This window comes from Phodopus roborovskii, unplaced genomic scaffold (assembly GCF_943737965.1).
Source record: "Phodopus roborovskii unplaced genomic scaffold, PHOROB, whole genome shotgun sequence".
NCBI lineage: Eukaryota > Metazoa > Chordata > Mammalia > Rodentia > Cricetidae > Phodopus > Phodopus roborovskii.
In genome coordinates this window covers 14,904,355-14,930,047 of record NW_026126416.1, presented here as the reverse complement: position 1 = coordinate 14,930,047, position 25,693 = coordinate 14,904,355, and the positions used below count along the sequence as shown (strand labels likewise).

Below are 25,693 nucleotides of genomic sequence, written 5' to 3'. Positions count from 1 at the left end.
ATCTCATTATAGGGGAAGGGCATTTAAGGTAGCCTCTTCCCCTATTGCTTAGATTCTTAGTTCGGTCATCCTTGTGAATCTCTGGACATTTTCCTAGTGCCAGATTTCTCTTTAAACCTATAATGATTTCCTCTATTAAGGTATCTCTTTTCTGTTCTCCTATATTCTTCCCGCTACTCAGTCTTCCTGATCCCTCATGTCCTCCTCTCCTTCTCTTTATCCTACCTCCCCCTCCCATGCTCCCAGTTTGCTCAGGAGCCACTTTCCCCTTCTAAGGTGGACCATTTATGTCTCTCTCAAGGCCCTCCCTGTTTCCTAGCTTCTCTGGAGGTGTGGCTTATAGGCTGCTAATTATTTGGTCAATGTCTAATATCCATAATGAGTGAGTACATACCATGCATGTCTTTCTGTGACAGGGTTATCTTACTCAGTATGGTTTCTTCTAGTTCCACCCATTTGCCTGTGAACTTCAAGATTTCATTGTGTAAATGTGCCACATTTTCTTTATCATTCTTTAGTTGAGGATCTATGTTGTTTCCAGGTTTTGACTATTACAAATAACACTACTATGAACACAGTTGAACAGATGTCCTTGTTGTATGATAATGCATGCTTTGGGTATATGCCTAATAGTGGAATTGCTGGATCTTGAGGTAGACTGATTTCTGTTTTTCTGAGAAACTGCCATACTGATCTCCAAAGTGGCTGTACAAGTTTGCACTCCCACCAGCAGTGGAGGAGTGTTCCCTTTCTCCACATCCTCTCCATCATAAACTGTCATTGAAAATTCTAGTTCCTAATGTACAATATTTTATTTCATAAGATTACATTAGCATCATTCCCAATGAAACCCTCTGTCTTTAAAAGACAAACTTATGAAAGGTAGAATTCTCTGTTATGTTCAAAGTCATGTGTTAGCTGAATGATGTCATTCAGATTGAGCTTTGGCCAGTCTCATTGGCTATTCTCAGGCATTTTTATCTCCCAAAACATGTTCAATGTTTTAGCCCCACCTAGAAAGCTTTCATTCCTCCCCATAACCTACTGAACCCTTCTCTACCTCCTAAACTCCTGACCATCTTTCTAAGCCCTAGTTCATGTACCTAGTAAAAAAAATAATCCCCACTTCATCCAGTTTCCAGCAGGTTTTTGTTTAGTTTTTTATTTGTTTGTTTTTTGCTATCATTTAATTTAGCTCTTCAAACAGGTAGTGGTTGGGTATTAACTCATGTCTTGAGGCATAACACTTGTGAATGAGTGAACACTAAATGCTGGCTTTGGGACTAACCAGATTGTCAACAAGTTTGTCAGCCTGAGCACCATCTAGGAGCACTGTAGCACCCTTTCTTTAAGTGTTGTCTATGGAGCTGTTTTTGGTGCAAATACTAGGATTAGAATCACTCACTGAGTGGGTCCAAATCTAGATTCACTTTTCTATTCTCCTGACAAATGAATGGGTTTACATTGTGTACACTGGGATTTGTCTAGACATAGAAGTGAAGTAGGTAGACTGAGTAATTCCAGCAAGCACTACCCAAATAGCAGAACCAAGAGCAGAACTGTGCCTTTAATTATCCAAGCAGTTTAACTGAATCCCTTACTTAGAGCTTCCTATGGAGACACAGTCTAAAATTCAAAGGTGCATTTGACTTTTTAATACATAGCAATCAACAGGAATTGTGCCCCATCTAACCCTGTCTGTCTGAGAGAGTACATTTCTGAAGTAGAGGTGAATAGGCTGACTCTTGTGTCTGATGTGATCTTCTCTACCCTGCTTCCTTCTCTTCCTCCGTCATAATGATCATTTGCACTTCACTTTTTCCTGTGGGGTTATGTTGTGAATGGTAATGAGAAGTTGAGAAACTAAAATTCCCACAGAAAATGTAGGTTTTCTTTCATACTACACAGCTAATAAAAGGAAAATGGGGCATTAGGATTTTGAATTCTCCACAGCTTTTTATAGTAATCACTCATTATAGATATTGGGATCAGTGAAGATATATTGGTTGAGAGAACAGACAACTCCCAACATTTCCCAGCATATCATTGGTTTAGCACAATAGGAATTTACTTCTTAACTTGAGTTGAAAGGTTAAGACACAAGATTGCAAGTTCAGTGTCAGCCTGGACAACATAGCATCTGGATGTAGACATGAATACTTGCCTAGTATACTTGCCTAGGCTCAATCGCTAGTACAGTACTGGTTTCAAAACTGGCTCCCAAAGTTGGAGACAGGGTAAGGAACTTGGAATACGCATGATGTTATCATTGACCATGACTGGAGAGGTACATCACCTTTCTCTCCACAATCTGTTTGCCATAACTCAATCACGTGATTTTGCCTAACCACAGAGATGCCTGGAAGGTAATGTAAACCATCTACCAAGGAAAAGAAAACTCACCTTTGGTTAAAAAAAAAAAAAAAAAAAAAGTAACCAGTCTTCCCCATCCTCAGATTTCCTGATGGATGTTAAGATCTTGTTCATTTTAGGCAGTTACCCAATCTTCCTTCAGTGGCTTGGCAGATAAACTGCAATATAATAAGAGCAGCTAAGAACAAAAGGAAAACAGTGCCCAATGACTAGAACAGGTCTCTTTACATAGGCTCTCAAGGCTACTAGCCTGCTTGGCTACAACCACTTCCCTTCTTTCTTTTCTTTTTTTTTCTTTTTTCTTTTTTTTTTTTTTTTTATAGAACTGCGTTCCCTCACAGTGCATAGAGATACCACTGCCAAATGTGCCAAACTCCCCACCACCATATTCTTTATGGTAGCAGAAAATGGCCCCTGAAGAACATGCTTCACCAAAAACAAAAATTAAAACTGACATGAAATTAGACAAGCTCTAGAATTTTTTAAGCAGAAACAGAGCAAAGGGGGTGGTTTCTTTCTTTTTTTTTTTTTTGAAAAAAAAAATTTAAGGGTTATAATCAAGCAGAAAAAATGGTACTGTTATCAGAAAATAAGTTGTAATTTAAGAATATGACCACTTGGGCTAATTATCTGAACTTAGATGGATTTATTTAGTTAGTTATTTAGTTATTTATTTATTTATTTTTAGTCAGCCCCCCACTCCCACTTAGCTGTCCTTGAATTCTTTTGAGACCAGACACTGAAAGGAAGCTAATATCTGAATATGGTTGGAGTCTCCTGTGTTCATATTGTGTTCTTAGCCGAGCCTTGGCTAACTGAGTGACCAAACACAGGCGATGTCTGAATCCTGAGGCCAGGAAAAGGGAACTGGAGAGTCCAGTCCAAGATTGAGTTCATATGCAAACACCCTAATCCTTGTCACCCTAATCAGTTCACGTATGAAAAGCTCTAAGAACCATTTGTTACTACTGTTACTGTTAAGTGGACAAGTTCCTGCCAAATAGTTCATTCTGAGACTTTTGTAAAGTTTCTAAAGCTTAAATTTCTGGGCTTTGTTGAATTACTGAGAGAAATTTTAAGTAAAATGCCAAAGTAACTTCATTATTTTTGTAACTTTTTTTCAAATGTACCTTTTACAGAGGAAAGAAAGAAAAGAGAAAAAAATGGGTGAATGATACTTAGAATGTATTTGCCCTAACTCATTTCGGAGTCCTTTTGTCTGGCTTATTTCATTCGTTTTGATCATTTGTGAAAGTTTATCATGAGACTGGCAGGTGAGGCACTGACCCTGCTCCTAACCCAGTGTGGACTTGGAGAAAGTGGCACCAGCCCCTTCCAGCTGTGACCTACAACCTTTGCTCTGGTCTCTGGAACAGGACACACATATTTTTACACTTGAGTTTGATAGGTTTAAAAACAAGAGTGTCTAAGTGCAACGATTTAGGGCGTTGAGACAGAGAAAGAAAGGAGTACACTGGGTGACAGCCATTCGCTCTCAAGAGGAATATAGTCCCTTACTATTGGTTTTTGTCATGAGATACAGTACAAGCTTCTTTCATCAGATGTCAGTTTTCTTCAGTGCTAGCTTCCTGCTGCCTGCGAAGCAGGAGTATTCTTGTTGTCACCAAACTTACCTAGTGTGTGTTATTCTAGAAATGTATTCTTCACTCAGAACTCTGCCCTTCTGTTAGGAAGCGACAGTGAGAAGCAAAAGCAAAAGAGGACTGTGATCCAAGCGATAACCTGCCCATCGTTAAATACAGTTTAAAAAGGTCCTCTCCATTTCTCATTGTCTTGTGCAGCAAAGAATTAAGTAAATAGGAAACTGGCCTCTTACCAGATTTTTTTTTTTCCAGTCAAATTCAGCAACATGTTTGTTCTGTCCTTCTGAAATCCCTTGATGAATATAAGAGCATTGATAGAATCCGTTGAAAATGCACTGTATGAGGGTCCTGGCATTGGAGGCCCTTGGCATTGTTGAAGGAGGAATTAGCTGCTGTTTCCTAAATATATTTGCCACTTGGTTACCAGCTGGGGACAGAGAAAGAAGCCTAGAAGGAAACAGAGGGCACGGAGAGCTGCGTTTTCTAAATGGTTTCAGGCCACTGGCATTTCAGCAATAGCTAATACAAACCAGATGTCAGGTGCTACGCTCCACTGGCTTTTAACTGAGGGCCTGCCTCCGTCCATGATTAATCACCTGTGCTGGTGGGTAGAGAAGTTCTACCTGGTCTTTTTGTGTGAGCAGACCTAAGGTCAGGGTCAGCAATCAAGGTGGCAGGCTTTTGCCTCCCTGCCTTATAGCTGCTCATATACACACAAGGCAACTTGAGTCTGTCCAATGAACACAAAATTAGCCAGCACACTGAACTCTTGGATAGGAAGGGGATGTTTGCCTGATTACACAGAAACGCCTAGCAAACTTTTCCAGGGCCTTGTGCCTCTTCGTTTGTTTCATTTTAGGAGTTAGCTAATGATAGAATTTTATGTCAGTCTAATGAAATCAGCGCTTATGTGTGACTCCTTACAAGGTTTCCCTAGCAAGAGCATAAAGGGAACTGTTTGTTTTTTAAATGATACAGAGGACAGCATTGTGTGGCCTTTCAGCCATCCAGCAACCCTGCTGAAGTGTCCTCTGCCTCTTAGGCTCTCAATGTAAAGACTCAGAGACAGGGGAACTGTGATTTAACTAACACACATGGTACTCCACACTGGTTCGGTACAACAAGAGAAGGAAAGAATATAATTCTGTCTCATCTTCTAGAGTGAAAAGGAGCTGCTATCCCACACCAGCCTTTGTTCCTTTCATCATGGGCTCGTTTTCAACTGTGCAGTAAAACTCACTCAGCCTCACTCTGGTTTGGAGAATTTTGTTGAGAAAACCAGCTACCTCACCAGCCACAGCTGGGGAGGATTAAGCAGGTGGATTCATGCCTAACGAAGCCCAGCATGTGTGTGTTTGAGCTACAAGAATGTATTAGCTTTCTGTTTCTGCATAACAAATTGCCTTAAGTGGCACTTTAAAACAATGCCCGTTTATTATCAGTTTCCTTGGGGAGAATCTGGGCAGAGGATGTTCTCTCTGGTTCCCCAGGAAGCTGAAGTAAGATGCCACCATCTACCCTTCCATCAACTCCTGTGCTAGGGTGCATATGACAGAATTTAGTTTGGGGCTGTTGAACTGAGGTCCTCACACTCTTGCTGGCTGCCTGCCAAAGTCATTCTCAACAAGTAGAGGTCATTCATTCCTAACCTAACAGTCCCCTCATCCTCAAAGACAGTAGAGGAGTACCCTTTCTAGCCAAGCTGTCTCTGTCCTTAAATCTGTTTCTTCTAGAAAATCTTAGTTCAATGGTTCACTGAATTGGGATGTCACTGCTTGTTCATATCTCCAGAGCTTTCAGATATACATACATACATGCATATATTTGTTATATATGTACACACACACATACACACACACATACACACACACACATACACACACACACACACACACACACACAAGAAGACTTCAAGTGTCAAGCAGCCCGGTTATAGCTCAAACAAATGGTTTTTACTATTTTTGAACCAGGGGATTTTTTTCCCCTAAAAGAAATAAAAACTAGAGCCTGTTGCATAAAACATATATTTTTGTTTAATTTTACAATACTGAATTTCTGTGTGCCTGTCACTCCACTAAGTGATAAATATTTCTCATACTAGAAAGAAATGTACATCATTGTCGTTATTATTCCCACTTTTATAGGTGAAGAACCTATGTTTCCGAGTAAGGAAATACAAACCTGTGGTGATGGATTTGATTTGAACCTCAGAAATTGAGTTCGGTGCCCTCTAGTACTTGATCCTGGTTCTGGTGTCATATGGGGGAAGCATCAGGATTGAGCTCCATCAGTGCCCACTTTTGAGCAATAACTGAAAACCATAGATTTTAAACTTAGATAGCAGCTGGCTATCCCCATAGGGCTTCCTGGTGTTGTTAGGTGCTCTTTCATGGGATCCTAGTAACTCAATTACTCAGCATGAGTTTAATTTGTCTATGTGTCTGTCTGTGTGTGTGTGTGTGTGTGTGTGCGCGTGTGTGTGTATACATACAGAGAGAGAAAGGACTGAAATTGATTCTGCCTTAAAAGGAAATTTGCCTTACTTTCCTTTCTATTACCCTCAATTTTTAAAAATTCCAGAAACCTTTGGTGTGCCCCTTTGTTTAAAAATCACTCATTCATAAGGACTCAGGGAAGTCCATCCTTCCTATAACATATAAAATTCTAAGAGTGACTTGCTAAGATACTACTCTCCATTTAAATGCATATAAATCTATTCAATTAATAATATTTATGAGATAGAGCCATAGTGATGTGGACACATGTCTAATGGCATGTATTACCCTCTGAATATTATTTTCTATCTGCCCCTTTTATTGGATCGTTTATTTTCAAAGAGCTCCAGAATTACATCTCCACAGCTGACCCAGCTTCTGTATGTAGGAAGAGTCTTCTGTGTGTAAAGTGTATATATCCTCGAATAGTACAACTCACTCATCACCAATGAGCTAACTCTTCAAACGGCAGGCTTTGGTAACCTTACAAGCAGAGCCAGTTTCCTGTGTTATGCTGGCAATGCTTCCATAATCCTCAAGCCTCAGTTTCCACATCTGTAAAGGATTCCAAAACATCACTCTCTGGCTCCTCGTTAATGGGTAGGAGATGACCTTTCTCATCCTGCTTGGTGAGCTAAATCCTTAAGAGTATTTGGGTAGCTTTGTAGTAGCAGCTCCTCAGAGCCCTTGTGATCAGGCCCTGCAGATAGCTGCCTAGCCTGATGTCCAGCCTGCCCCTCTGTGTACATTCCCCAGGGCCATGACTGAGCTGACTAAAGAGCCCCTGGCACATGTGTATGTAGCTATAAAACATGCCGTAACCTTGGAATCCTGACATCAAAAGGGAGAGCTCCACTGCCTTATAAAAAGATGTGTGCTTCTCTAAGCAAACCACTCCAAACGCTGCTGTCTCCACCCCACTGGGAAGCCTGTCACTGCTAATGCGGTTCTTAAGATTCTCACCACTCATAGCCTCTTGATCTTCACTGAGATCTCTCTGCCCCTGAGTGTGTTGGAAACAAAATGTCCTGTCTGGTGTCCAGTACTTAAAAATAACAGACACTGGGTTCCTGCGCCACATGGAAACTTCACTGCCAGGTCTGCTCAACACCCCCTAGTCTGGGTCATGCCAAGGAAGCAGGCAGGGGAATGCCAGGGACTCAGAAAGGGAAGAAGCTTACACTACTGTAGGCATTCTCTAATGTCAATTTGATTTTCCATGGGCTAATTTTTCTGAAATACCAACGGCTTAAATGGTGAGAAATGTTTTACAGAAAGATACTTTCCATCTATGGAGACAAGGACCTCATTTTTCAAGTAACACTACCCAAGCTGGAATGTAAGATTGCCCAATCTGTATTATGATAGTAGTGGTGTGCTACATAATTTAATCGGGGATAAGCAGTGTGCATTCCTGCATGCCCATTTTTAAGCATGAGAAGTGATAAAATAAATCACTCGTTGGCATCTGGATATATGTATGTTACCCTGTTAGAAGCTCAGAGTGGCACTATGTTGGCCCAGGAAACCATCAAACTGTCTCTTTTTTTTCTCCATTTCAGAAAGGGAAATGCCTGCCCACCCAGCCCTGTGCATACCAGTGGTTTGGTGGGGAAGAACTTTTCCTCCTTGAGACAGGTCACTTTGGCAGTTTGCACGATCCGTAACTCCTTCTGGTCCTCTGGGGGACTGAGTTGTCCTAAACATATTTCTGGAAACACCACAGACTGTTGTTTTTATTAGGGGACTGCAAAGCTTTGTAGTAAGTGGCTTTGTGTTTTATTTGTTTTTCTTCCTCTGCCCCAGCTGTTTTTGTTTTAACAGCATTGGAGGGAAGGTTAAAGTATCCGTGGCCTCTGTTAACCTAGCTCATCTCTCAAGCAGGCACGGCTGGAAATCTGAAAGAAGGGTATGGCAGCACATAGCTAGTTTGCAGGCATGGGCTCATCCCTAACCCTGTCTACACTCCGGGTGACAGAACTGATCTCAACTTGAGTGAGCACCTCAGAGCAAGGAAACTGCCAGGAAAGCAGGTTATCACCATAAAAGGAATTGGGCATTCAGTAACTACCTGGATATAATATCAGAAAAGAAGCAGTTGTCTAGCCTCCATTTTATTTTCAAATCCAACTAGAGAATATAGCTCAGTCAGGAACAGTCAGGCACCTACCACAAGCCTGCATAGCTTCATGGGTGAGTAACTGTGATAATGCCAGTTTCTGAGCTATCCAAGCCTCCTTACAAAAAATCAAAATTCATGCCCAGTCCCATCCACAGAGTCTGTGATTCAGTGGGTCTTGAATGCAGCCTGGGCATGTGATTCTTCAGCCAAGGTGACATTGAAGCTATTGAAAACTGTGGAAGACAGGGATTAACTCTCAAGTATGTCCTGGATGCCAGTAGCAGTATTGATGGAGTCTCCTGCTTTACGGTGTCATTTCTCCCCATCTTCCTGAGATCAGCATATCTTTATCTTGCAGAAAACAGTGAGGGTCTTCTTAAGGACTAAAATTGTCCAGGTCTAGCTTGATGGTATTCCACTTAACTCCAAGGCCTGTTCCTTTCCCTCTGCAACACTCAGCCCAGAAGTCTGTGTTAGAATCATCTCACTCATTTCTTTACCTGGCTGGGACCTTCTCTGTCTTCTGTGGACTATGTGGCAGAAGGGTATGAACCTCTTTAATTAGCGACTTTATGCCATTCCAACAGAATCTGGCTGCAGTACATAGAATGCCTGGGTGCTGTCTCAACAGCAACCATTCCTGTGCTCAAGGACCCTGCCAAATATTTCTTCTGCTTTTACCAAGCTCTCTTCAAGCATAGATCTCAGAACATGCCATAATTAGTACAATCACCCACATCCTGTCTAGATGAGCAGCGTTTTATATGTACAAATTCCCCTTTGCCCCCAGGCCCTTCAGGAGAATGCAAATGTTTCCAACTTTAAAGAATGAAGAATAGAGTAATTGAAAGGAGCTGTGTCTTGGCCAACACCAAAGACCTCAAAGGCATTTATAGTTGACCTATATGAGAAAACATGGTGACTACAAAGTGTGCCATGATGGCTTCTCAGCCACATTGTGCTAATAACTGCTTAAAAGGTAGTTAAAACAGGCCAAGAATGAAGCATGCAGTGCAGTTCTTGCAAATCACGTGATCTCAGAACCAAAATTCTGATCTGTTTTCTTACGTTTTCAAATGTTCTAGAAGTAGGGAAGTGGTGGCACTAGCTTATGATCTAGTTACTTGAGTTAATCAAGGAAGAGAAGACAGACGGGGCCAATTAAGTAGCCGGGCTGCCCAATGATAGATGAGTCATTATAGGTAAGTGCAAAGATAATGCCACTGGGAAAAGCAATTTAAGTCATTTGTGCACTTCCAGACCAGGAAATCCTCCTAGTCTTTGAGGGGAATATTTAGGAATCATCAGGCCCAGCCTGATGAAGTCATCTGTTCATCGTGCAGCTAACAATCAACAAAAGAGCTGAGCACACAAGGGGACAGGACATATGGAATACATTTGGGTGGCTGGGATGTGTATCCATGATTTCTTTTCAATCACCTTCATAACACATATTACCAATGCCCTCTTCTAGTCCCTTGACCCTTCTCCCCACTCTATGCTCTTATCTCCCTAAACATGAAGTTTCAACATATAGGTAAATTTTTCAGGTGAATATCATCCTTCATAATTTCTACAACTCTACTTCAAATAGGCTATTCCATGTATAGATACAAGTTTCCAAGAGATATTATTATAAAACAACTCTTTTTTTTAAATGACCTAAGAGGCTGTGTCTACACAGTACAATTTATACAGATAACCCTGAATATTTTCATTGATAAATCTAGAATTGAAGAGTAGAGAAATTGTTTTACTATTGTTGTTCATTTCAGTTTTTGAAGGATGAGTGAGTGTGGGATGAAAGATGTATACATGAAAGTAAATCTTTCTTGTAACTCCCTATTTTCTTCAATGCAATGGCCTTTCAAGAATCTCAGAGTAAAGGTTGTTATTAATGGCATGTTGAAAAATCCCAGAAATATAATAATTTTGCATCTCTTGCATGTGTTCTCTGTTTCTGTCTCTGTTCTGATGCTGTCTCTATGTCTCCCCACCCCCCCCCCACACACACACACTCCTTTTAGGTTACCCTCATCACAATTTAGGTGTTGGATTCTTCAATCTCTGTACATTCATCCCTCCTACTTAGGGCAATCTCCCCTTGCTCTGGCTGACACTCAATCAAAACTCACTTAGTCCACTACCACCCTGCTATGCTCCCCATCATTACACCATTGCATTGTTTTCTCTAAGTGGCTGCTCTTCTCTGATGGTTTTCTATCTAATAACTTACTCACACTTTAGATCCCAGCCTGATTATCGTCGGAGCCAGGCTATCATATACTTGCTCTAGCCTCCTTAGTATGAACTGTCATAACACCATATAACATTTCCTTTATGGTATTCATTAGAGTTATGGGTGTTTCTATATTTGTAATATATCTATCTATATTATATAATATTATATTATATATTATATATTATGTATTATATATGTATATATGTATATATATATATATAGTTGCTTAATTTCACACCTGCCTTCCCACTGACCATAACCCTTTTCTGTTTTTGCATCTTCTACTCTCATTGCTACTAATGAACTTTCTCTAGTCTTCATAGCTTGCCCTCACTTCTCTTAACCAGTGGTTTACTCTATCTCATACACTCTGCTAACATTTTTCTCCCCTTTCTTCTACTTTCTTTTCTATCAACTGTTAGTTTTAAGTTTTTCATATATGAACTCTACTAGCCAGAAGATCTTGTCGGCTTAAATAGCAGTTATCATCTCTTTGTAAAAGTTCCTGTAACAGACTACATCATGACTCCCTTGCCAATATCCAATCTAAATGAACTTCCGTAGGTCAAGGCCACTATCTTTGTCCAGGATTAGGGAACTAAAATGCCAAGAGATGTTTCCTCTATCATAATCTACTTACCAGGAACTACAAAATTTGAGAAAGTATCTTACTTGAGAACTGGGGTTAGATAAGGAGCAATCACAGAAAAGAAGCATGAAGCCAGGCTGTGGTGGTGCACATCTTTAGTTCCAGCTCTAGGGAGGCAGAGGCAGGCAGATCTCTGTGAGTTCAAGGCCAGCCTGGTCCTTAGAGTAAGTTTCAGGACAGACGGGGCTGTTGCACAAAGAAATGCTGTCTCAAAAAAGGAAGAAAAAACCCAGCATGGACAAAGGATACATTTAATATATATCTCACTTATTGGTTCTACTCAAATCTTCATCCCTCTGCATGTACAGTGGACACGATTAGGCAATGAATGCTAAGTTCCTTATTAGAACTAATAAGCAAAGACAATTTGTGAAAGAAGATTTGACATATTTGGAAAATGACTGATCCTACCACTCAACATACCAGAAGACTAGATAAACAAATGACTTCAGGAGGACAGGCTGCTGGTTCATTTTACTCTTGGGTACATATCTTCAGGCCTCACAGCCAAAGTGAAGGGGCTCCACATGTTCTTCCTTTTACCAGGGTTTGGACTCTCATCCTCAATATCTATCCAACCCCTTACAGCATGAGGTCTTCAACCTTTCCACTTACTGCACCATAAAAAATGGCCATAATTATGATCAATTGTAATTGTAGAGATTAGAATTCTATTAAAGATTAGAAAATATAGCTACCTTCTATCCATTATCTAGAAGAACACTATAGAATAGAAATTAACAGACCAAATTCTAAACCCTAATTTTCCTGAGTTAAATTCTAGCTTGCATAGCTACAAACTATATAAATTTCAGTAAGTACTTGCTTTCCCTCATGTATTACATAAGATTATAGTTCCTACCTTGATACAGCCATCATAAAGTAGTAAGAAATAAGTTACTAAATGGGTTGTGCTTATAATGTGATGGCATTACATATATACGAACTATGATCATTGCTGCTGCTGCTGTCCTTTTAATATTTATTTATTTAATTCTCTCACTGTGTCTCCCTGTGTGTATCTCTCATGATCTCTCTGTTTCTCTCTCTCTGAGTGTGTGTGTGTGTGTGTATGTGTGTGTGTGTGTGTGTGTGTGTTTGAGCATTTATAGATAAGAGGAAAATGCTCAGGACTTATTTCTTTCCTGCCTCCTTTGAGCTGAGGTCTTCAGACTTACACCTATAATCACTGAGCAATGTCACCCACACTCTATTCGTATTATTTATTAAGACTGTTATATCCTTTCATTCACTTGAACAAAGTAGTGGTCATCTGTCACTCAGGAAATATTTGCTCATAGCTGGCAGAAGAGATCATTTATTGGTTCACACAACAAAAGGTTTAAATGATGTTCCAGCTTAGCCATGGCTAGATGCAAGGGTTCCACTTAAGACACTATCTTGTGCCTTGAATTTTATCCAAGTCAATAACATTCTTGGCATGTTTCTATAATGTGTTGACAAAGATCTAGCTTCTTATTCTTTCACTTCTTCAGTGTATCTGAGACTAAGATAGATGTTGCCAAATTCTATTCCATCACTGAACCAACAATCAGAAGGATAGACTATTTCAGTTGGCCCAGTCACTGCAGTAAAAGTGAAATGTACCAAGTTCACTCAAACATCATTATCCACAAAGGAAAAATGCTGAACAAAGCACAACTATTTTTCAAGGACCAAGATGACCAACTAACATGTTTCCTGACGTTTTCACTTTTGTCCTCTGGAGAGTTACAAACACCTACAAGTAATATTCAAAATGTTAGTTAACTTCTAGTGCACAGCCTAGGTCAAATTTAAATGAGCACCTGACCAATCAGAATGGTAGTCAGCTAGAGTCAGCCACAACTACAGTGGCTGAATGGCAACCCTCTGCCAAATGCTAACATTAAGGTAACATTTAGGACATGTAGAATTTTGAATCCTATTCATTCTCATTGAGCAAACGCCTGATAATTCTGGCTTGCTTGTTCACCTATACCCACTAAAAGTAAGGACTGGTATAAGCAGATTTCTTCAGAACCTTTTCTTCTCTTTAGTTCCCTTTGTCATCTTATGAATGTCATCAGAGGACTGAGGCACATGCTTTGGACAGAGGATAGTCTTTGAACAGAACTAAAGCATCAGTATCTTTGACATGGACACACATGCTTTGCCTGGCCTGTTTTAAACAAATGTTGTCTTTCCTTTCTGCCTGAGAAAAGCAGAAGTTTCTTTTCCTTCCTCCCTCTACTGCTACCAAATGAAACTACCCTGTCCTCAGCTGGCCCCATCCTTGTTCCATGGCATGCTACTTCTTTAAATTGAGGTTATGTCAATTGCCCTTTGATTAGAGACTTAGTCTAGGAATTTAATGGGATGGTTCAATTTGGGCAAAGTATGTTTCCAACGACTGTGTGTGTGTGTGTGTGTGTGTGTGTGTGTGTGTGTGTGTGTGTGTACCTTTCTTCTTACAATCAATTCTCCTGAGTTAGTGACTTAAACACTTGGCATACAATATAGACACAAGAGGTACCTGCTCTCACTGGTTCCGCAGCTTGCTTGCATCACTAAGCATGCCCTTTTCCCATTTTGTCTCCCAAACATGACACAGTACTTGTGTCTGGCCATCCTGTTTCCAATCCTTCCTGGCTGCTATGCAAGCCTACCGAAAGAAATGTTTGCCAGATCCACCTGACTTTTACTTCCCTCTTCCTTTTGGGGACTGAAGGATGTCATGCCTGTCTCCTTTCAGGTCGACAGAGAATACAGCAACTTACAAAAAATATAAAATACTTCCGAAAGCGACTGGTAGAAATGGGATTCATCATCTATGGTGATGACTATTCTCCCATTATCCCTGTGCTCCTGTACATGCCTGCTAAACTATCGTGAGTATCCACCAACCCTCAGAATCATGCCAATGGTCAGTGTGTTATGACTGAGATGGTACACTTGACACCATGAAGTTTTTCTGTGCATGAATGAGATTATGAGCTTGGAGGAGTGCTTGAATCCTGACCTCAGACACACAGCTTCTCAGAAGCCACCTGCCAGCATCTTTAGGATTTTTTTCCATATAACTTTCAGAAAAAGAATGAGACACTGAGGTCTAATTATCTATATTATTTTAAATCTCTGGAAATTGAGGCAAAATACTTATCTCAACTGTAAGAAAGATGGTCTTGAGCCTTCTTCTGACCCAAGACTATCCCTCGAACATATAACCCAGCATTGGATCTTTTGGTTTGACCCACCACCCATCTGGACATATAGATAATTTGTAATACAAAACATAGCATTAAAGGGAGTTGAGAGCATGTCCAGAGTAGAAGGGAGTTAGAAATTCTCAAAAGGCAGATAGGCAGATTCTTCTACACATCTTTGTGTCATTTGCCATAGCAAAATATCAATCAATTGAAACATACATATGAGTGAGTTATTTAGTAGGTATCAATATCAGTCGGCCCTTTTGTTCACAAATGTAGATCAAAGAAACAATGTACTGAGTGTCCAAGGAAAAAGAATGGAACACCATCTTGCTCAGTGTAATGGCAGGGGGAGAATGACAATGGAGATCTACAAAGCCACTAATCTAAACCTTTTAATTTGTGAGGACATAAAAGAAAAAATGCACTTAATCAAAAATGACTAGGTAAATAGAATGTTCTCTAAGATTTCAGACTTAATCTACCTTTATCATTAGCTCAAAAGAAGGTACTCAATATAAGCTTGTTGAGATTCACAATACACAACACTAGAGTGAGAGCAGTAGAGTGTGCAGAAAGATGGAGACCAGAATTAGAATCTCAACAAGTTAGAATAATGACTAATCCAGTGAGGAGTTCATTCATAGTAAAAATAGCATGTTTTTGATTACATTTGTTATTATACTGATCCATAAGATACAAAAATTATACAAGTTAATAGGTATCATATAGTGTTTTTATATACACACACATGTATATATTTATTATACATATACATAGTATTTAAATCAAGGGAAATGTCTACTTCCACCAACACTTATAATTTCTTCACAGTTAAAATATTCAAAAACTTTCTTTGAGCTTATATATACTCAGTATACTAATATGCCTGAATTTTAAATGCATTTTAAATTTACTAATACAATATAGTTCATGTAACCGTTATTCTTAATGTTGTAGTAAAAGGTTCAGAATCACAGTTTTGGGTCATTTTCTTTCTTGGGTAATTTTGCACAAATAAGCCAACTTTCTGAAGACTAGTTTCATCCTATATGAAATAATATAAAATAGGGCCCACTTCCTGAGATTAAATAAATAAAGGGCTAGGGCTCTAATTCTGTGACGAAATGCTTGCCTGACAGACACAAAATCCTGGGCCCAATCTCCAGTCACTGCTTTTTAAAAAAGGAAAGAAAATGTATCTGCACCATCTGGAATGATGCTTTTCATATAAGGGTTAGTCAGCATTTGACAGTTTAATGACTTCATTTGCATGTATAGTGCTCAATATAGCTCTGGATATAGTGTGAGCATTCTGTCATTGCTAGTTATAACCACTCTCTTATGATATACTAGCTAGTAGTAGTTTCAACTGAACACAAAATTAAGTTGCCATGGTTACATGGCTCCCCAAAATAATCATCATAGTTAATGAAAACAGAACTTCTAGGAAAGCACTAAATAACCTGCTACTCTGCAGTAATCATACAATATTGGGCCCTAGATCCTGGTCCCTGCATCTTAATACTGTTCTTCAGAAGAACTAACATTGCAGAAGTTGGTTATATTCTAAATAAGGTGTTTTGACCTTTTTGAACACTCACCATAGATGAGGTGCTTGCCCCCAGTTTATAAATGGGTTTATGACACTAACAAAGGTCAGATTACCTTCTTAGATTTGCCCAGACTGTACTCAGTAAGCTAAAATTTCAAGGCCATTTTCTGCTGTCCATGGACCAAAGCTCTGAAACTTGCAGCCCAATCTTCCAAGCTTTAGTCTACATCTCATTAAAGTTACATGGAGTATGGGTTTTGAATTGTCTTTGACAATTTAAAAAAAAAAAATTCAGCCACTATAACAGAAAAATGCCTATTTAGGTTGTCTAAGGAAACCCAGAGCTGGTGACATAAGAAAGGTAATAGCATCTATTTGTGATGACAGTCATCTAAAGGATTTGCCTGCTTATTTGGCTTTGTTTCCTTCTATGATATTTCTTTCATTGAAAGGCCATGTATGTAGATGCGTTTGAAATAGGCAGTGAATTATATCAGCCAGTGTAAAAGCATTTGTTTTCATTTTCACATTTTAAACTTTAGATGTTAGGGACTGAGAGGACACAGCACAGTGGGCAAAATGCCTCCCAGCACCCATCCTAAAGCAGGAGGTGTACATCTGTAATCAGAACTCTGGGGATACAGACAAGCAGATCCTTGGGGCTGCCTGGCCAGTCAGCATAGCCAAATTGATGAGCTCCAGATCCAGTGAGAGACTCCTTCAAACTAATAATTACAAACAAGAAGTAATGAAGTTGAAAGGGAGTGGACAGGATTTGGGAAAAGTTGGAGGAGAGAGTGCAGAGTGGAAATAATGTACATACAGTACTTACTATGAAATTGTCAATAATAATAATAATAAAATAAAGACAGCCAAAACCCACCTCTGCCTCCACATGCATGGTGTGTGTGTGTGTGTGTGTGTGTGTGTGTGTGTGTGTGTGCGTGTGTATGTATGTATTTTAAAAAATTTAGATCTTTGATATCCTTAAAAAATTGAGAGTTATGCCTATCTCTACCTATACTAGATTTAAAAATCTCAAGCTAGGTATAGGCTTGAAAATAATACAATAGTACATTCGTCTGTGGCATTCAGCACAATCTAATTTCATCCATAAAAATGTGCAAATAAGGCTGACAAGATAGCTTGGCAGGTAAAGGTACTTGCAGCCAAGCCTGACAATCTGAGTTTGATCCCTGGAATCCACATGTTGTAAGAAAAAAAAATTGACTCCAAAAATATGGCCTCTGACCTCCACACATGTGTCATGGCACACATGCCGGTTCATATACACACAAAAAATAAATACACAGGTCTAAAAATTAAAGTGCATCTATAAAGAATATGTTGCATTATCCAGTGGTACAAGGTATATACTTCCCCTACACTGTCCTTGTCATGCACTTAGGGGATTTTGGTACATAAGATGCCATAATGCTGCATCCAGTGGAGTGTTAATGCTTATCATCATTATTATCATTGCTTCTTATACTTAATTCTAGCCTGGGGAAGCTCTAATATGCTTTGGGGGTTACATACCCAGAGGCTCATTATATAAAATATAATCATTTATACTCACTGCAGTAGTCTAAGTTTTAAATTTTGAAATATTCCAGGGAGGCCCCAGATTATCCTAATGAACCAACAGTCATATATTTTGTTCAACATTCTTTGGCAAAACTCACTTCCTTTGGTACAAAGGGTAACATACCAACAGTGAAATGGTCTTCTGGGAACCCTGAAAACTGGCCTGAGATCATGTGTCAGGTGGTTTGTAGTCTAGCAATAAAAGCTAGACTTTTTTCTCAGACAATTCTGCGCTCTCATCCTGTGCCGTGCCGTGGGCAGCCTTCCATAGGGTGATCAAGAAGGCAGAAAGGACAGCCTCTGTTTTCAAACTTTCTCAGCTAGAAAGTTTTGCCTTCTTGTAACCTTCTCAGTAGAAATCAAAGGGGGAATCTTGCCTTGTCCTAGCCAGGGGGCCAGAAGGGTTGCATGTTCAGTAGATTTTGCAGTCTCCCCTGCTTTATTTGATCGCATGCATCCTGCATGAGGCAACCGAAAGGCAGACAGCTGAATAGTAAGATGGGTGAATGGGTGAACAGTCTGGTTCAGGCATTTTTTTCCCTGAATTATGACTAGAAGGTTTCTATGCTGCTGTCATCTTCCAGATATCCCAGCAATTTCTTAATGCTAAGAACAGACCCAATGCCTTGACTTCCCTGCGGGCAGATTCACTCAGCAATTAGTATTTCCTGAAGAGAGCAACAGAGCCCAAAGAGAAAAAGAACTCATTTGCCTTTCTAATCTGACTTTGGCTCTTAGAAAAGGTGATTGATAGGCTTTAAGTTTAACATTCTGGGATCATTACTGAGCTTAACTTTGGAATAAACAAAAAGCTGAAGGATAAGGGGAAGGAAAAACTTAAAAAGGTTTCCCTGCCTCAAAGAGCTTTGTTGTCAGTCCTATGACTGGCATCATATAGGTTGCAGATGCCCATGAGGGTACCTTACCTGTTGCTTGCCTCTTATGTGGATCCCCTCAAGGCCAGACAAGAGGTTGTTCCTCTTGTGTACACCTGTGGGTGTTCACTCATAAATGATGTAAAAAAAAAAAAAGTGAGGAGACCCTTGCCATTACATATGTCTCATTTTATGTATCATGTAATCTTCACTCCTGGAGATTGAATTCTACAAGACGGCAAATCCTGCTCTTCAAATTATAGTTGCTAAGTATCCCTTGTTGAAATGTCTACAGTTAATGCTGCCATTCATTGTTTTAAACATATATGTTTATATTTAATAAATATTATTTCTCATGTCATTGTATCTTACCAGCTGTTTGGTTTATAGTCCAGAGACTATGCATATGGAGGAGTTCCTATCAGTGCAGACTTGTTTGATCAGCATCACAGACATCAGCATTTTTTGCTAGATATCAAAGGCTCCATACTGACAACTATCTAACCAGCCAGCGTGTCAGGTTCCATTAGAGCACACACTAAGCTATGAGGGACGCATGTAATTTTCCATTTCTTGGTCTGTTGTGTGGGAGAAATTTCATCATCCTTTCCTTAACATCATTTTTAAAGGAACAAGCCAACTAACCATACTCTTCTTTTCAACAGGATGATGGTAATTGCTCTCTGTTAACTTTTTTTTCTTTCCCTAAGTGCTTTTGCAAGGTATTTGCTTAAGAAAAAAATCGGGGTGGTGGTTGTTGGATTTCCAGCAACTTCACTGGCAGAAGGTCGGGCACGGTTCTGTCTTTCATCAGCACATACTCGGGAGATGTTAGATGAAGTGAGTATCCATCTACCAGCAGAATCACTGCTTCTTGTACCCTGAATTCTCAGCAAGTACTTTTATCCAAACCATCTTGGGATTCTCTAGGGTGGCTTAGGAAAAGAGAACTAATTCAAATGAAACTCACTGCTACATTTTTAAAACAATAAATCACTATGTTATGTTAACAATATTCAACACCATGCCCAAATTAATAAATAGAAAAGAAAATACATTTCCTGAATATTTGATTAAAGTCAGTCTTTTGATTTCATAGAAAAGATTGAAGAGCCAAATGTTCTATTTGTCAGCTCTGAAAAGTAAAAGCTGACCTTATACACACCTTACGCATTACTGTCTGATATTTTTAGCAAGTACAAAAACCTTTTTAATAAAATATGAGATAAATGAAACAATATTTATAGTAAAAATAATGAAGACTCTTTCTGTACAGTAACAATTATACTTGAGTCAGGAAGAATTAATTTCAAAGATATATTTTGTTGTGATTTTAAATATTATGTGAGTAATATCTGAAAACTAAGTTATCTCAGTCAGTCTGAAGTCAACTATCCCATTATATCAATGAATTTTTATAAATACTGTTGTGTATTTATTATATACAAAACCTGGAACAAAATGTTAGATAATATTAACAAACCAAATGAATAAAAAAAACTAATGATAATTCCAGACAGAATAAATTAATTATGAGAAGAAGATAAGGAACACTGTGGGAGCATAAAAGTGAGGGTGCATTATTATAGTGATGAATAGTCACAAAGAAAATGACTTTTCAGATGGCTCTTCTTAAATAGCAATTATGGAGTATCATTTAGTCATCCTGACCAATGAAGCAATGTGATCAGTCACTGCAAAATAAGTGTGACAAGTAGGCTAGAGAAGAAAAACCTGGAGAAAAGGGAGATGAAACAAAGTCATCTGAAGCAAAATAAAATTGACAAGCATTCCAATGACAGTGGAGACAACAACAAAAATGAGTCTATGAACACACACTATGTATGCATGAATTGTCAGGATTTGACAAATGACTAGATAGAGGGGATGCCTGAAAAGACCAAAGGTAATTCTCTAGATCTCTAGCCTTATTGAACAGAAGGATGAAGGTGAAGCATAAATTAGAGAAGGCAGAAAGCAAGGATCTGATCATCTTTAATGAAAGTGGAGGAATAAGGTGAATGCAATAATATACATTAAGAGTCTGTGCCCATGGGCCATAGATGAAACTGAAAATTGATTCTAGAGCTCAGAAAATATTGCAGGCCCAGTAGTTTATGGAACAGGGCGATGATAAAGTCAAGGATAGGGAATTAATTCAAGTGGAGCACATCCTAAGACATGGAATTACAGGTGGGAATTGAGGTAGAGCTAAAAGTCCCAAGAAAGATGTGGAATGCTATCCTGCTAAGTACACTAAACACCAATTTCCAGAAAAAAAAAGGACAGAAAAGTTATCCAAATACAAAAGCGTTCAAATAGGGTAAGAGATGAGAAGAAACTACTAAATTAGCAATTACTGGGAGCTCAGTGTTCCTCTGAGTGAGCAATTTTATGGAAGAGAGAGAGAGAAAAGAGAGACAGAAAGAGAGAGAAACGGAGTTGGTAGGAGAGGAGACAAGGGAGGAGGGGAGAGAGGAAGAGACAAGAGAAGCAAGGAGAGAGAGACAGGGGGCAGAGGAGAGAAGACAAGACACAGACAGAGGCAGAGGCAGACACAGAGAGAGACAGAGAGAAACAGAGACAGAGAGAGAGAGAGGATGGAGTGCAAAGAAGGAAAGACAGATATAAATACAGAAAGGGGGAGGAAAGGGGAGGGAGAGAAACAGAGGGGAAACACAGAAGAGATGATAGAGAGAGGGACCAGAAAAAGGAAAAAGGGTGGAGAAAGGGGTTATGCCTGTTTACATAAGAAAGTGAGAAGACATTAATGAGGAAAGCTTACAGAAACTGAAAATAAGATATGAACAGTGATGGATAGCAAAGATGATTTGTTTGTTTGTTTGTCATGGTCCAAACACCATTAAGACCACAAGTATAGTCAACTCCATAGTAATCAGACCCTGGGCTCCCTTTTACAAAGTCTTCATTGCTATGAAATATCTGACATGCTAGGATATATCAACTTGACAGTTGTCTCTCAGATCACACACCCATTTCTATATAAATGTGTGAGCAGTTATTTAATATAACATAAAGTGAAACTTGAACCTGAACTAGTCAGGGAACTAGGTAGCAACTGGACATGGACACTCATAGAATATAAACAATATTAGGCTAAAGCAGTTAGAGGGTTGAGGAGATGGTGACATTGGTAAATTGTTTGCCATCTACAAGCATGAGGACCTGAGTGTGAATTCAAGGCGCCAGTGTAAAAAGCTGGGAGTGGTACATGCATGCCTACAATCCTAGCACTGGGGAAGCAGAGATTGGCACAGCCCTAGGGCTTGTTGAATCAGTGAATTTCAGATTCAGAGACACTGCCTCAAAAATTAGAGTGGAGAATAAAACAGAAAGCATTGGCCTAGCCTATATCTGATCTCCATGCACATGTGTGTATGCCTTGAATGTGTGTGCATACACATGAACACACACACACACACACACATATGTAAACCACCTAAAAAAGGGATATGGGGAGGGGTCAGTATTCAGAGAGCAGGTTCGGAACAGAAGAGACTCAGGCTAGTGTAGCATCTTCCTTTTTTGGCTCCTTTGTGACAACTCTAGCTTCCCTTAGTCATTTTACTCCCTAGATAAATATGATAAACACACAGTCAGCCACTGGCTTCTTGCTACTACCCAAGGCAGAATTTGTGTCTGCTTCCTTAAAATCACAATGTAAACCCAATGCAGAAAGAACCCCCCCCCTTTTTAACCCCTGTCCCAGAGTGCCCATGGGTCTGCAATACTTTTCCATACTTCAGAAAGGACTTTAATATAAAACTAAAATATGTATGATCTTGATCATTTGTAAGTCTGAGTTGTGTTATTCCATGGACTATAGAAAAGGGTATTTTAAAAAATGAGTATTAGGAGTAAGTTTTGAGAGTGTTGAAAAATGCAGCTATTAGCTCCCCAAATGTTCTATTTTGTTGGTTTACTCTGTTACGAAGGTATAATCTCCAATGTATTTTACAACCCTATTATTTTCTTCTATAAGGTTACATGCAAGTCTTAAAATAAATAAGGTTTAGATGGGTCAAATGTCTAAGTTTCTTTCCTCACAACCCTAAAATAGAGCATTCACAATGTTGAGTTAAAGCATTAAATAAAAAGAATTACTATCCAAAATTTTTCTAGGATACTTAGGGAGATTAGGTCCATTGGTAAAGTACTCACACACAAGTATGGGGGACTGAGTTCAGTTCCCAGAACCCACTTTTAAAATAAAAAAGCTTACAGTAGTAACATGTGCTTGTAATACCAACCCTGGGGGGGGGGGCTGGAGAATAAAAGAATTTCTGAGACTCATTTGTCAGCAATCTCCAGGCTAACAATAGGCTCTGTCTCAATAAACAAAAGGAATGACTCCTGAGGAATGATAGCTAATGCTTCCTCTGACCATCACATACATGTATACACACCGACATATACACCTGTACACATACAGATACCACAGAGACAAACTGATTAAAGTTCTTCTAGGACTTATAAAAGCAAACCTAATGACACGGACCTTTGCTGGCAAAACGTTACTATGGAACTTTGGGAAGCTTGTTGTTAGCCTAGGCTCTGCACAGCAGGCCACTTAGGAGTTGAAAGATAACTTACGGAAGGGCATCTCATTGCAGGTTTTGGAAGTCGTTGATAAACTTGGAGATTTACTGAATGTGAAATATTTCCCATGCAAGAAGTCAGGACGCCCTGCACTCTGCCATGAGAAGAGTTTTGACAATGAAGCAAGCTTTGAACCTGAAGCATAAATTTCCCAGCTCTGAATGGAACATAAAGGCTGCCAGACTTCCTTCCCCCTTTGTATCACAACTGTATGTTACCTCTTCCTAGGGACAGTTTTGCTTTCCAAACCAGCCTAATTGAGTGAGGGAAGCAGTCATTTGCTTAATGTCTACAACCTACTGCTAAAAAATTGAAAATCTATAATTCTAGATTTACATTTTCCCTCTCCTTTGCTGGAACTACACAAATGAATACTTTGCTTAGAATATTTTTTAATGGCAAGGAGCCTGTGTTCTAGCTGCTACTCTCCAGCTTTAGAGTCAGACCTTTTCAAGGGCTCCAACTAATGAAAGGGTTTTGATGTTTAACTGGGTACTTACTGTGTGTTCAAGTATGCCATCTACACACATGAGAGAGACTGGCAGAGAGGAGCTAAGGCTCTTATTCAACCAATAACCGCACTAGGAACAGTTCGTATGTATTGTGGGAAGGTTCAGGAAATACAGAAAGCAGTGTTGCTTCTACTGTTTGCCACATCTCGACTTTATTCAAGGACAGGTATTAAAAGACACAGTTAATGCTTGGGCGATAATACAAAACTGGCCAGTAGTGACCAGACCCATCTTTGAAGTGAACCTTCTTTTTCCTCTTGGTGCTCTCCTGCAATTTTGCTGTTAAGTTTTGAGGACTGGGAAGTTCATGGGTCTTGTTTTCTAAAGAGGAAGAAAGAAAGCAAGCACAAGTTGGGTTTGAACCTAGACCTAAACTGTAAAATTGAAACAACCCAAATGATGCTGGTGCCATGCACAGTGTGTCTAGCATGTTCAGCCTTAATAACTCCCCATTTTTCTAGTGAATTCTGAGAACATAGTGAAACTCAATTTCCTTTAAAAATTCACTATCAGCACATATTCCCAAATTACACTTAAAGAATGGACTGGTTCAACAAAGTATTTAAAAGTGAGTTTTTTTTTTCTCTGTCTCTTTCAAGGCTATGTGTCTGTAGATACAGGTCCAGTAAATAATAGCCTCCATGGCATGTCCACTCAGATTGGTGAGAAGCAGTATTGCACACTTTTGTGCAACTATGATTCATCCCCCTCATACACACAAAACAACACAGGAATCTCTGAGAAATTAGTCCTCTGCTAATTGGTTCTAGTTGGTATGGAAAAAGCCAGTGGAAAACCTTATCTTTAACAAGTTCCCAGATGGTGCCCAGACTTGGAAACTCCAAAGAGCAATGGTGACCTTTTAGCCAAGCTTCTGTAACAGTTCGAATGAGTTACAGAACATTCCACTCCATCAAATGACACTGTAAACAAATCACTTCAAAAGAACTTTGGCTCTGTGTGACACAGATGGGCCCAAGCTTTCATGCTGTGCACAGAGACAGAAATTCAACCTGCACTACCAGTACTGGATGGGGTAGCACGATGCTCAAAGATCATTTAGGGGGAAAAAGTGATACCCATGCAAAGCTTTTTTTTTTTTTTATAAAAAGTATAGCCCCCTGGTGGTTTATATGTCTTTCTAGTAGATCTCTTGGTGCTGGAGAGATGACTCTGAAGCTGAGAGCACCTACTGCTCTTCCAGAGAGAACCTGAGTTCAGTTCCCAGCACCCAGGTTGGGTTGTTCACAACCACCTGCAATTCCAGCTCTGGGGCATCTGACACCTTTGGCTTCTGTGGGTACCAACACTTACATGGGCATATCCACACACAGACCCACACACATACACATGGTTAAAATATAATAAAAATAAATCATTCTTAAAATTGGTTCCCAGTTATAAAACACCTCATAAGTGGCGAAAAAACTAAAGGAATGCTATGGTAAAGGTGGACAAGAAATGGCTAGTATATGCACAGCTGCCCAGTCAAACACTGACCTGATAACTAAATTCCAACCATTCCCAGTGAACTGGTGCAGTATTCTTTCTACAGAGAAAATACATATTATATAGATGCATCAAGCAAGGTAAATATGGAGATCTTTTCTTTTTTAATATGTGCATTCAATGAAGATATTCTTAATAAATCATCTAAACAAAATGTAGAATATTTTGGAGTTCAAAAAGGAAAAAAGGCAGTAAAGAAGGCAGAGAGAGATCTATGCTTGCATCCTAATAGTAAGCATGTCCTTCTTTTCTAGTTCTGTCTGTTATCATCACCTACAGTGTCACACCTGCCCTAAGATTTTAAACCACCAGAGAGATGTGTATCTTCCTGAGTTAGAATGCTCATGCTTATTACTGGCATG

General features: G+C 39.4%; 1 protein-coding gene across 1 annotated transcript in view; it reads left to right on the top strand.

The window, feature by feature from the left end:
• Sptlc3 (serine palmitoyltransferase long chain base subunit 3) overlaps positions 1-23,456 on the top strand; it is a 101,589-nt gene extending 78,133 nt beyond the window's left edge. Inside the window, exons 10-12 of the mRNA XM_051183149.1 lie at positions 14,220-14,355; positions 19,401-19,530; positions 23,325-23,456. Of these exons, the coding sequence (XP_051039106.1) occupies positions 14,220-14,355; positions 19,401-19,530; positions 23,325-23,456 (398 nt within the window). The remainder of the gene's footprint in view (positions 1-14,219; positions 14,356-19,400; positions 19,531-23,324) is intronic.
• The last annotated feature ends 2,237 nt before the right edge of the window (positions 23,457-25,693 follow it).